The 12,736-nt window shown below is 35.6% G+C and overlaps 1 protein-coding gene across 3 annotated transcripts in view; it reads left to right on the top strand.

Annotated features, from left to right (window-relative positions):
• Nucleotides 1–12,133, top strand: part of carnmt1 (carnosine N-methyltransferase 1) — a 50,573-nt gene extending 38,440 nt beyond the window's left edge. Inside the window, exons 7-9 of one of the 3 annotated variants that reach the window (XR_011962537.1) lie at nucleotides 5,034–5,137; nucleotides 7,245–9,977; nucleotides 11,806–12,133. Coding sequence is in view for 1 of the 3 variants with exons in the window: in XM_072585057.1 (XP_072441158.1) it covers nucleotides 5,034–5,137; nucleotides 7,245–7,385 (245 nt within the window). In the remaining 2 variants the exon portion in view is untranslated. Of the gene's footprint in view, nucleotides 1–5,033; nucleotides 5,138–7,244 lie in introns of all 3 variants that reach the window. The other 2 variants (XR_011962538.1, XM_072585057.1) reach the window with 2 other exon arrangements.
• Nucleotides 12,134–12,736: the final 603 nt, after the last annotated feature.

Genomic DNA, 12,736 nt, shown 5'->3' with positions numbered 1-12,736 from the left:
AGGTGTGGCACTATATTAACATTTTTTTTATTTGAAGGAAGGAAGAACAGTTAAAACTGTTTATTTGTTCACTTGTAAACAGTGCTGACCTTTTCCATACATTTAATGATGTGGAGGTGCCAGTGTTGGACTGGGACGGGCAAAGTTAAAAATCAAGCAACACCAGATTGTGCACTTTGGGGAGTCTGTAAAAGCTGCAAGTGTTTGAACCTTTAGGCTTCATTTTTTGGACTTCGTTCTTGCTATCTGTCCTGCTTTTTCTACTCTGTACTCTCAGAATCAACACCAACATGGTCATTAAACGTACTGCAGCAGGTTGTAGTCCAACACGTTTAATTGGGCGTACAAGCTTTCAGAGTGCTACTCCTTCGTGAGGTAGCTAGTGGAGTAGGATCATAGGACTCAGAATTTATTGTAAAAGATCATTGTGTCATCATATTGCATCAGAGAACAGAGTAGAAAAAGCAGGACAGATAGCAAGAACGAACATTCAAAAAATGAAGCCTGAAGGTTCAAACACTCCCAGCTTTTACAGACTTCCCAAAGTGCACAAACCAGGCATCCCCCTCAGACCCATAGTCTCCCTTGCAGTGACATCAACACACTGGCCAGCCAAGGCGCTACATCGCAGACTGAAACACCTCATCGCGGATTCAGCACACGCTATCCACTCAGCACGGCAATTCCTCAACAACATCAGAGATACAAAAATCAACGAGGATGAACTTATGGTCTCATTCAACATTACAGCGCTGTTCGCCTCTATCAGTATAACACTGGCAAATGAAACACTGGCCGAATTTCTAGACAAACGGACAGCACAAACCACCAATGAAGCTAGCAGCAAAGATAATTGTGTTGATATTAATGGACCTATGCCTTACCCCACACTATGTCTTTAATGACCAAGTGTATGAACAAATTAATAGGATGCCCGTAGGCTCACCCATCTCGGGATTCATTGCCAAAGCAGTAACGCAGAGACTAGAAAGCATAGCCATCTCCCACATTCAGCCCAAACTATAGATCAGATACATGGATGATACCTTCATTATCATTAAACAGACCAAGTTAGAAAGCACATACCACCTTATTAATAGCATATTCACCAGGATCAGGTTCACCAGAGAAGAGAAAAACATCCAACTCCTCTTCTGAAATGTGCTGGTAGGTCGCACGAACAACAATGAATTCCTTACCAGAGTATATAGCAAGGCTACACACAGAGACCAGATTCTTAACTACAACAGTAACCATCCCAACATTCACAAACAGAGCTGTATCAAGACTCTGTTTAAATGAGCTATAACACACTGCAACACTGCAGAGCTCAGCAAAAAAAAGGAGGAACACCTGTGCAAAGTCTTTTTTAATAATGGATACCTGAACAGTTTAATCTGCTGATGTCGAGCAAACAAACAACACCAAGAAAATACTGTGTGCCCCAACACTCTGACCACCCTACCCTATATTAAAAACATTTCAGAACTGACTACTAGACTCCAAAACAAAAGACCCTATTCACACAACACTCAGGGTGAATATGACATACAAAATACCATGCAGCAACTGCGAGAAACATTACAAAGGACAAATGGGCAGGAGATCCACCACCAGAATAGATGAGCATCAGCTTGCAACAAAGCGACATGACCAACTGTCCCTCATGTCAACATGTTGTTAATGAAGGACACCAATTCAACTGGGACACTGTTCCAATACTGGGGCATGCAAAACAAAGACAAGCTCAGGGATTCCTGGAGACCTGGTATTCATCCACTGGTTCGAAACAAACATGTTGAAATAGACCCCATCTGCAGACTACCACTGCACAAAACCAGAAATAAAACCACCTGCCTTGACAGACTGAACTGTATAAATTCTGGGCAGATCATAACAACAGCACTTCATCCGGAGACTACACAACACTGAAGTTATCCCCAGTCAGGAGGCGAAACATTTGCTGAAAAATCAACTGGCTCGGTAAACCAAGCAGCAACTTCAAAACATAGTATTGCAAGTTCAGAGGGAGGCAGATTAAAGAATTTGAGATGGCCACTTTTAAGCTAGCAGCTCCCAATAGAAAGATCTAATGACGAAAAAAAGGCCATTGGGAGGAGTCAAGGAGGAGTGAGAATTCCGCAGATGAGACAAAATGTATTCTTTGAGAGGAGAATGCTCCTTCCCAGAGGTGAAGGCAACAGGAGAACTGCTCAGCATTCTGTTGATTTTGAAAATTGGGTAATTAAGGTGGTTTAAGCCAAATATGATTCTATTAACCCTCTTCTTGACCATTTCCAAAGCCTGGAAATTCTACCATGTGAGAGGATGCTGTATTCTAAATTAAGCTTCACCAAACCTAATGCCAACATTCTGTTTTGATTGATATTAAATCTTGGAAATAAACCTAGTGCTATATTTACTTTGACTGTTATTTCATAGTATCTTCTGTGAACTTTTCACAGAATTAAGCATCTTCTCTTTCAGTAAACTGTGTTTGTCTTTCCTGTAAGTAGTGCATAGTTGTCCATGTGGGTAGAGCCAATGGCAGTACTACATTTATAGAAGGTAGATACCATTTATATCGATTATGTACAATTTCCCTATTGTTTCATGATCCACTTAAAGCAGTTTTCTCTCATCACTTACACGGACCTTATATCATCTGCAAACTTGGACACCATTGTACTAATATCAACATTAGATCATTCTTGAGAATAGTAAATGGCAACATCATGCAGGGAACCTTGTATTGTATTTTAATAAATCTGCATTTAAATTGAGCACTGTAAAATACATACATCAATTAGTGATTTATAATCAAGGACATGAAGCCATATGGGGCCATACCAAAGTTTGAATCTTTTTTTTCCAGATTACGCAATGCAGACAGAAAGTGTTATTTCGTTGTGTGAATAATTCTACATTGTCCCTCAGTTCTTATAATATTAGCTTTTAGACATACAGGACCTTTTAAAATTCAGGAATGGAACTCCAAAGTCAGTGTTGTATCAGATATTCATTCTGAAATTTAGCGATTTGAAAAAGTCAGAATTGTTTGAAGGTTTGCCTCGCGTTTGTAATTCTTAAACTTCAGGGACTGAATGGTGTTTGCAAATTACACAGTTACAGAAGACAAATGCATGATTAAATCTAGGGCTACCAGCAGAATCTATTTATAAGAAAAGGATTGTGTGCAGTCTGGGTGTTTTTTTAAATGTTAAGAAGGTGTAGAGGTGTACTGTACCTTTAAGAGAGTTAAAAGAGTTAGCAAGCACACAGAATACAATGTAACATTTGGTCCAGCAGTACTTGGGTTACAATGAGAAACAACAAAAAAATTCAAATTTGGCCAATCAGTTTAAATTATACCCCAAGATACTAAAGTCACATCGTTTGAATTTGGTATTTTGACAATATTAAAACCAATGAAATGATTCCATGCTTTGGGATACCAGAAGGGGAAAAATTGAACAGTTGGAGAACTGCCAAAGACTACAGATATAGACTGCTAGTAAGAACACTCTGAGAGGTACCTGTCTGGAGAAGGGGTTTGCACAGGAAAAAAGATCGACACCGACCTGAAGAGCAAATCTACAGAGGAAGATACCAAGAGAAGATTCAACAGATGGCTGGTTTTGAAATTTGAATTTTTCAGTCAATCTTAATCGGGGGTGTGGAGTGGCGGGGGGGGGGGAAGATTGGACTGGTATTGTAGACAGGAAGGTAAAAGATAGGTTTAGATAAATGAGTTGTAATTAGTTGTTGGTTAATTATTCTCTGTTATACTTTAAAAAAATTCAAGTTTTTAATTTTTACTTTAAATAGTGACTTTTGGGATAGTTCTTTGCCTTTTACATTTTAACAGATTACAGCATGGGTTAAATCATTTGTGTTGCAAGTTTAAATTGGAGAGCGGGGGGGCCTTTACCCCGTGTTGTGACAGTTAAATTTTATGATAAAACACCTTAAGTTTCGTGAATGGGAAAGACGGTGGTAATTTCACAGCTTGCATTTTATATTGTAAATCTGTATACCATACAGAAAATAGTATGTGGAAAGCACAAATATAGGCATATATTTCACATAGCTCAGTGTAACAATAACTGTTTTTAGCAGAAATCTTTAAACATCTGTGTTTTTCACTGTTTTTCAATTTTTACTTAATTTGTATGCTCCCGATGTTGGAAGTGTATGACTGGCCACACATTCTAAATCTTTTGAGACATCTTTCAGGTCTTCTAAGCTCTCGGGTCAAAAATATTTAATTGATGAGATCTCAGATTTTCTGACATCCGCTCTGAGTCCATCATGTCCTTTTTCTTGACATTCCTCCTGCAGCTGACTACTCCAGCCAGGTTGCCCAAAAATACACTGTCCCTCCAAAATGCAATGGCATCACGGAGACAAAATGACATCGATATTGAAGCTTCATTGTGTGCACCAAGTTTAAAATTCAAAAACTAAATTAGTTCTGGATCATCTTTTTCAATGTCTGTGCATTATAGACACAATAAACAAAACATTCTAATTGTTTTGCATTCCTAAATATATTTCAGTTATGAGAAAGAACTTATGAATCTTGAAAAGCAACTTCAGAACATAACCTGTTTAAAGGCTGTGCAGCATTTTTTATGTCTCTTGACAATGCAATATTCCTATTTCACTTGGATTAAACTTAATAGATAATAACAGCAGTAATTTGTTTTGGAGTAAATCTGTGTTATTTGGGGACTCGAGCAACAATTTTGATTATGTTGTTAAAGAAATAATTTACTATTTGTTCCAGATAATTCCCAGAATACAAGAAGTAAAGTAATGGGATAAAATTAAAAAATATTTTTCCAAAGTTCATAGCAGAATCGTGATTGTTCAATATGATTTAATGCCCAGTTCGGGTAGGACCCCTTTATTAACCACTTGAGGCACAATTCCTTTCCGTGTGAGTGGTTCTCTGAGTAGTTTTATTCATTTGTAAACTTATAAATTAAATGGTTTGACGGTTCCAACTAACCTAGGCTATTTTTTCCTAGGTCCTTTGTTGTATCATTTTGAGAATATGGCAAATGAAAAATCAATAGAACTGAGCTATGAAGACATCAGGCACTGCATACTTCAGTTTGGGTTCAAAATTGAGGTAAGGTTGTGAGCATTATTAGAAGTGGAAAAGATTCTTAATATGGAACAAGCATAACCCCTATTAATGATCAATCCACATACTCAGTTTCTCACTATTTAATTTATCCTTTTTAAGGTGTCCTCCACATGCAATAGTGGAGAACTGTTGCAAAGCATGTTCTTGGCTCAACTATGAACATTTACTATGATATAGATATTCATTGCTAAGCATTTGAGTTTCCTGCTGCTTGGACACTGCTGGATCTGCTGCGCTTTTCCAACACCACACACTCGACTCTGATCTCCAGCATCTGCAGTCTTCGCCTTGTCCTACACATTTGCATTGCCACATTCAATGAAACCTGAAGAAATGTCACTACTTTAGTTTCCCTCGCTAAAAGGTTTGGGGGCCACTTAGCTCAACTGATTTGATAACTAGTATGTGGTTTGGAATAACCAAAAAACAAAGGTTTGATTGTGATTTCAGCTGTTGGAGATCTGAGATCTACCTTTTGGCCCTGTCTGAGGGTGGATGGTAAAAGCCAGTCCCTATTGATTAAAAACTGCTAAGAAAAATGGTTCAGGTTGAAACATCAGCAGATACTGAACTAAGAATCTGTTTTTTTAGGCAGAGCTCTCATAGAATGGATGCAATCAGGTTGTAATCTTTGTAGTTGAATTGGAGCAAAGCCACTCTCAGGATGTTTGCTACATTGTGTTGTCACATAGACTTTCACAGTTAACTTGTATATTGTTTGTAATCCAGTGTTGAGTTCCCAGTACTAAATCTGTAAGCAAAAATTATTAGAAATTATGCTACCCAATGTGTATAAATTAGATGAACTGGCAAATCTGTCAGTCATGAGCTTGGGCACATGATTGAGTGCAATATCCTCAGATATGCCCAAAGAAAACATTCAAAGTCCGTGAGGTCTGTTATATTAGCAGCCTTTTGAATTTAATGGACATTTATTTAAATTCAAGAGTTTCTGGTAACTTGTTAGATGTCTTTGCAATATCAGTGAGTCTTAAAAGAACTTTGAAGAAATCTGTCATTGAAATAATTCAGCATAAAAATTGCAAATTAAAAATTGCATCACAGACTTCAAATTTCACACTACCTGTCCAGCATGATCATGCCTGTAGCCAGAGGCCAAAATAAAAAGTCAGAATTTCTTTCATTGCTTTCTTTCGAGCCATTTCAGAAGATCATGGCTGATTTGTTTGTCAACTTCACAGTCCCATCTACTCCTAATAATCTTTCCCTCACTTGCTTACCAAGAATCTCTCCAGCTACGCTATAAAAAAGTTGAAAGACTCATGACTTCCTGGGATTTTTTTTTTCCTTTCATCTCTGTATTAAATAAACGACCCCCATTTTCAAATAGTGATTCATAGTTACAGGTTCTTCCTCAATAGGGAGCATCCTTTCCACACCCAAACTGACAGGAGTTTGTATGCCCTTAGGGGCTTGTATGCCTCATTCAAGTCTGCTTTTCTTCCATCTTTTAGTACCCTGGAATTCACACTATTTGGCCAAACATCCTTGTATTTCATCTTTTATAATATTCATCCTTATGTTTAGGCATATAGGAAATTTTATGAAGAGATTAGCACTATAGGCATGCACAATTTCTGTACTAACCTTGATATTCCCTGCATCTCGTCTTATGACTCAATCTCTTTTTTTAACTCCAGTAATGTATTGGTAGAGGAAAACAAAATAAAATTTGACAAAAAAATGGATAAAAGGAAGCTAAAATACTGAGGAATAGTTATAACAAATACAAAATACACAGTCAGAAATAGTAAGCGATATATTGGGATAAATTAATATATATTAAAAAAATTAATAGCCACAAACAGCACACAACAGGACACATTAACTTGTATAAATAATTGGCTTACAATCTTTAGGAAACTAATCTATGAAAAGATGCATATAAGGTCATAGGAAAAGAACGCAAAATTCAGCTTTACTGCTGAAAAAGTAGATGGTAAATTCTCTGTTTTCTTTCCTTTTTTTAACATGTTTTTGCAGTCCACCTTGAGAGATTTTTTATAATATTACATTCAAAAATAATTAAGATCTGTGATTAAAATCAATCTGCTCTTTTCTCTTGTAGGTGGAAAAGAATTCTGTTCCATCAACATACACAGAAAATGACCAATCTATGTTAAAGTATCTTTACGATTGTGTCTTCTTTGTAGCCAGAAAACCTTTACATTCGCCATGTCTTAATGGTTTTCCACCAGTAAACAGTTGAGAAAGGGAATGTTGACTTTTCCTGTGATAACAAGACTGCAGAATATAAAACCGAGAAAGAAGAGGAGTTAAGTTAGAGGTCTGGACAATCTGAATGATTCCAGAGACCGTCGTACTCTAATCGTGCCTTTTTCTTTTTAAATCGACTTCAGGAATTCCAAACTATCTCAGCAGTTTCATTTTGGGCGTCTAGAAATGTGCAATGAAACAAAGAGTTATCCATATAATCAGCAAAACGAGCAAAGTTAGAGAAAAACGAAAAGAAAATCTAATGTCTAACGTTAATTTGCTAACTGTTGCTGTTAGCAAGATGCTGTATGCACAGTATTTCAGACTGTTTTATCAAGATATGAATGAACATACAGTAACTAACTTCCCACTGTCTATCAAGCCAATTCGTTTCCTCCATTCCATAAGTTTCAGAATATTTAATGAGGTTCCCTCCTCCCCATAGCCCACATGCTAACACAGGCACACTTACTCCACCTTGGCAAAGTGGATAACTTTCTTGAACCATCTCTACATCTTAACATCTTTGATGTTGGAATATTAATGAACGGTTGCAGTTCTCAGTGGGCTTTGAGTTTGTTGAATGTGTGAAACTCTTTTAGCTAGGTACCATTGCAGTTACAACTGATGATGTTTTTTCCACTTGAAGTATGAATGGTGTAAAAGGGGAAGTGACTGCATTTTGAATTAGGTCGTAGGAATTCATTTTTTGCTGTGGTTTGACTAAAAACAACTTTGTCACTCTGTCATTGTACAATGTTGACAATGTGGCATTTGAATTGATGACTGACTCAATGTTACCATTCTTTCATGCTCCTTGGCTTTGTGCTTACTGTGATTTAAAACCCGTTAGCTGCCATTATTCTAATGGAAACAACTTGTCAGTTTGCCTATAATTAATTTACATGTTCAATGTTGTTTCCTGTATAGAATCATTTTTAAAAGTCCATTGATAATGAAATGAATGATGTACGTATCCAGTTTGTCTTTGTTTGAAAAATGACTTGGTCTCTTTAACATCTGGCTTTGCATCGTGCCAAAACAAACACCAAGTATTCATACATACGTTCTTCATTCATTGATTCAGTCACATTTATGTACATTAATTGTACTTGGCAATGTTTGACAGAAAAGGCTTTGTATGAGGCCATGCCAGTCATGCAATTTGATTGCAAGCACCTGACCATCATAATGGTACACAGAATGAACCCATCCTCACCAGATCATATTGATAGAAACACACAGACTGGAGGGTATTTCAAAACCATAAAGATATTTTAGGATTAGGTTAATGCTGTCATGAAACCCATTGCTGTCTATGTGTTATCCAACTCCTAAGTATCAAATCTCAATTTGACGTTACAGGTGGTATTTCACAGACATGTAACAGTAAAACAAAAGTGCCATTTTAAACTACTTTGTTCATATGTTGCAGTACAGTTTTTAAAAATCCCACATTATGACAGGATATTCTTGTTGATAGTATATTATGAATAAGAGTAGATATCATCACTACTGTGTATGTTCTGCTGACTCAGGGAATTCCAAGTTGAGTACAGTTTAAGAGCAATTGTTGGTGATTGGGCACTTCGTGTATAGTGTGCAGGAATTTTCCCAATAACTTGAACAAAAAGATCTTGCACCCGTAATTGCCATGCCTGTAATACAAGGCTTTTTATATTGTCAAATGCATTTTAAGTGGCATTGGTTTACTATATTTGGCCCTTAAGAATGTTGACTGAAATAAGACAAAATTGAACTTCCAAGAAAATGTCAACTTAAAGATTTCCACAGGATTATCCTGATGTTCTATTACTTCACCAGAAACTTCACTGGATCCATCGAGACAATTTATTATAAATTCAACCATATATCTGAAAACACGCTGCAAACAAAAGTCTTAAGATTGAAGAGAAAACAAGTACAGATGTAATCTATTGATGTGGAATGTTTGCAGTCATTATAACTGCATTTTTATTGATAGGTACAAGTCTTTGACGTTTGCTATTTTAATCAGGGATCCTGAAAATTAACAATTCTGAAGTGAAACAGCATTATTAGTTATTTTTATGTTGTTCAATTAAATCAATATACCTTTTAATTAACCAAAGTCTTTCTAAATATTTTGGGAGGTTTTTTGGTCATTTATTTGTGGGAAGTGATCCTAAATCTGGATATAAAACTGTTAATCATTACCTTTGTTTTATTACACTAGAAAAATGTACAAACCATATTGGAGATTTATTTTATACTCAACATGCATTGTGCTTAGTGAAAAGTGATAAATGTTAAACGAGGTTTGATATTAGAACGATCAGATAAAAGAAAAATATTGCGGATACCGGCGATCTGAAATACAAATTGCTGGAGAGACCCATCAGGTCTGGCAGTATCATTGGAGAGAAAAGCAGAGTTAATACTTTAAGTCAAATATAACTTCAGAATGAAGAGTCATGCTGAATTCACAATTTAATTTTGTTTCTCTCTTCACTTGCTGCCAGACTTGCTGAGTTTCTCCAGCATTTTCTGTTCTAATATCAGAGCAGTAGTTGTGGACCCATACATCAGTGACTGATTATAAAAGGTATTTATTCAGATTTACTTTGCCTTCCCTCCTGTAATTATTGTATCTTGCTGTAAAAAGAGATTTATTCCTGTTCTAGTAGGTCTGAGCTCAAGCATTGGGCTTCCATGCTGTAGATGGTTTCCCTCAGTTTTTTGCTGCAATCTAAACAGCTAAACCTGAGTCCAGTTGCACAGTGCAGTTTCCTTCTCCTATGAGCTTCTCCCTTATATTTTCTCCTCAAGAGTCTCCCACATTCTTGCTCTGGGAATTATTGTTCCAAGCCTTTAGCCAGCTGCTCAAAACTGTATTCACGTTACATATTTTGATTGTCGTATAACATATCCTTACAGAATAATAATAAACTTAGAGTGTGAGGAATTATGTACATAAGTATATATTTATCACCTTCGTTTGCAAGAACTTCCCAGACTTTCCAAGCCTTTAAAGAGGCTATATTTAAACTTTTTTGTTGGTATTATCAATAGAAAATATTATACATTGTCCCACTAATGTAATTTCCCCAATAAGCAATTTCCATGATATTACCATGTAGAATGTTTAATTCCGCTATCAGCAGCCACCTTAAACTGATGACATGCAGCCAAATACAATGACACATACAGGTATATGGCATAAATCCTAAGGAGCATCTACTTTAAGTTTTAGGTGCAAGACTGAATCTGAATTTGTCCTTTTATATATTAATTGCTGAAATTTTGTAATTATTTAGTTAAAATCTAAATGAATTGCAGCCATTCCTTTCACAAAGATTGTTAAATGTTCTTTAAACAACAAAACATTGGTCATGACATGATCTCACACTGTCTGCAATGGCCTGTAGTTTGCCAATTTTTTAAGGAATTATAGAAATAACATTACATTTGTGTTACAAAAACAGTGATGACTTTATGGTTTTCTTGGAGGTGCTATTTAACTAAACTTAAATATGGATTTCTTCCTCTGTCCTCAGCATCTCAGTATTAATCTGGATTACATTGCTCCAAATTAAGTTAACAAATCTATTACAGTGTTAAACAAATCTTGTAGATGCCTTCTGATTTAATTTGTGCACCTGTCACAATTTTGTTTCATTTTGTTTCAATACAGACTAATGCTTTAAAAATGTCGTATTGTTTAATAATTTATAATAAAGATGGTTACTGTTCTGCCAGTAACGAGACCTGTACTAAAAGATAGTCTGGAGTACGCAAAAATCTGAATATCAATGCAAACATCATAAACCTAGATGCTGGAAATATTCAGCAGGTCCAGCAACCTCCGTAGAGTGAAAAAGTTCATCTTTCAGGACAGACCAAAATGTATATAATTGTGTACAGGATTGGGGAGCTCAACATCTATGTTGGCCAGTTCAAGACCTTGCTGAATTTCTTTACTTAATATGCCTGTGTTCTTTGTTAAGGTATAGTCCACACAAATGCACAGCATTAAAGAATACATTCTAGAGTTGGTTTCAATAAGTTTAAAAAAACGACAATTGACGTCAGTTTAATTTCTTTGAGATCTTGCAGCCTTTCTTGCATTTTTAATGCCCTGTATTTGACAAGGTTATTTTAAATGTTGTAGAGCCATTGAATCAATTTGCCAGAATCTTAAACATAAAAGAAAACTAATATATTTCATGTCAGAATTGTCCTCTTACTATTAGATTTGCTGAATTGCTCGCCTTTATGAATGTAACGACTGAAGTATAAAATATGGTTTACATTTGCCATTGATGTTTATGATTATTCTATCAGTGCAAGTAGTATTTACTTAGATTTGATGTTAGGCTTGCCAGTATACTACTAAATATTAAACCTATGATCATATGATCTTTTATCACCAGAATAACCTTAGAACGGAAGAACAGAAAATAGACAACGAAGATCATAACATCCTTTTATTTGAGTAATGTTTTTCCAGGAAGAAAAATTGAAAATAATATTCAGTATTATCGTAACTATATATTGTTTTAAAATACTGGGTTTTTTAAAAAAAGGTTATTTTGGCTGTGTTTAGCAAAATATACAAATATTGCACCTGCTTGTTGATGGCTTCCTTTTTTTTGCTCCCAGATCACTGTTTTATTTTCCCACAATAAACCCAAAAATCAATATTCGAACCAATATTTGAAAGATATCAGCACAATACAGATACCCAATGAAGTAACTCCATTTCTGTAAAACAGTTTTACTAAATTAATATAATAATGAATTACAATAAAGTATTTTATTATTACTTGGCTGAAGTTGTTTCCTTTGTAATATACTTTAAACTTAAATCAGTTATGTATTTGATCACATAGTTTTCTCATTTATCCAACATTACGATGAAAATAACTTCCATCTTTCTACAAAGAAAATTTCTATACAGAGTCCCAACAAAGTTCCTTAGTGCCCCTTTTTTTGAGTTTTTTTTCCCAGAATGGCATCTGATGATACCCATGCTGAATGCCATTTTGGGAAGAGGTAAAAACATTAGCTAACAGGTTGGAAGCATGTAGAATAGGCATATTGTGACATAAATCGAGGTTTCATTTGATAACCCTGTCAATTTGAATTTGTGTCCCATTTAGTGACCTGTTTGCATAACTATACATGTGACTGCAACTCCAATTGTCTATTCATTAACAGCACCTTGTCTTCACTGTTACTGCCACAATGCAAAAATGAAAGCCATCATAAAATAAACATTCTAATCCAAATGTGCAAATCAAACTGTCATTTTGAATACAAATCACAGGTAATTTTCCTTAGTACGTCTCTTCCAGGTGTTTG

Source organism: Chiloscyllium punctatum, chromosome 2 (assembly GCF_047496795.1).
Source record: "Chiloscyllium punctatum isolate Juve2018m chromosome 2, sChiPun1.3, whole genome shotgun sequence".
Lineage (NCBI taxonomy): Eukaryota > Metazoa > Chordata > Chondrichthyes > Orectolobiformes > Hemiscylliidae > Chiloscyllium > Chiloscyllium punctatum.
The sequence above is the reverse complement of the archived record's forward strand: the minus strand, read 5'-3'. Positions and strand labels throughout refer to the sequence as shown.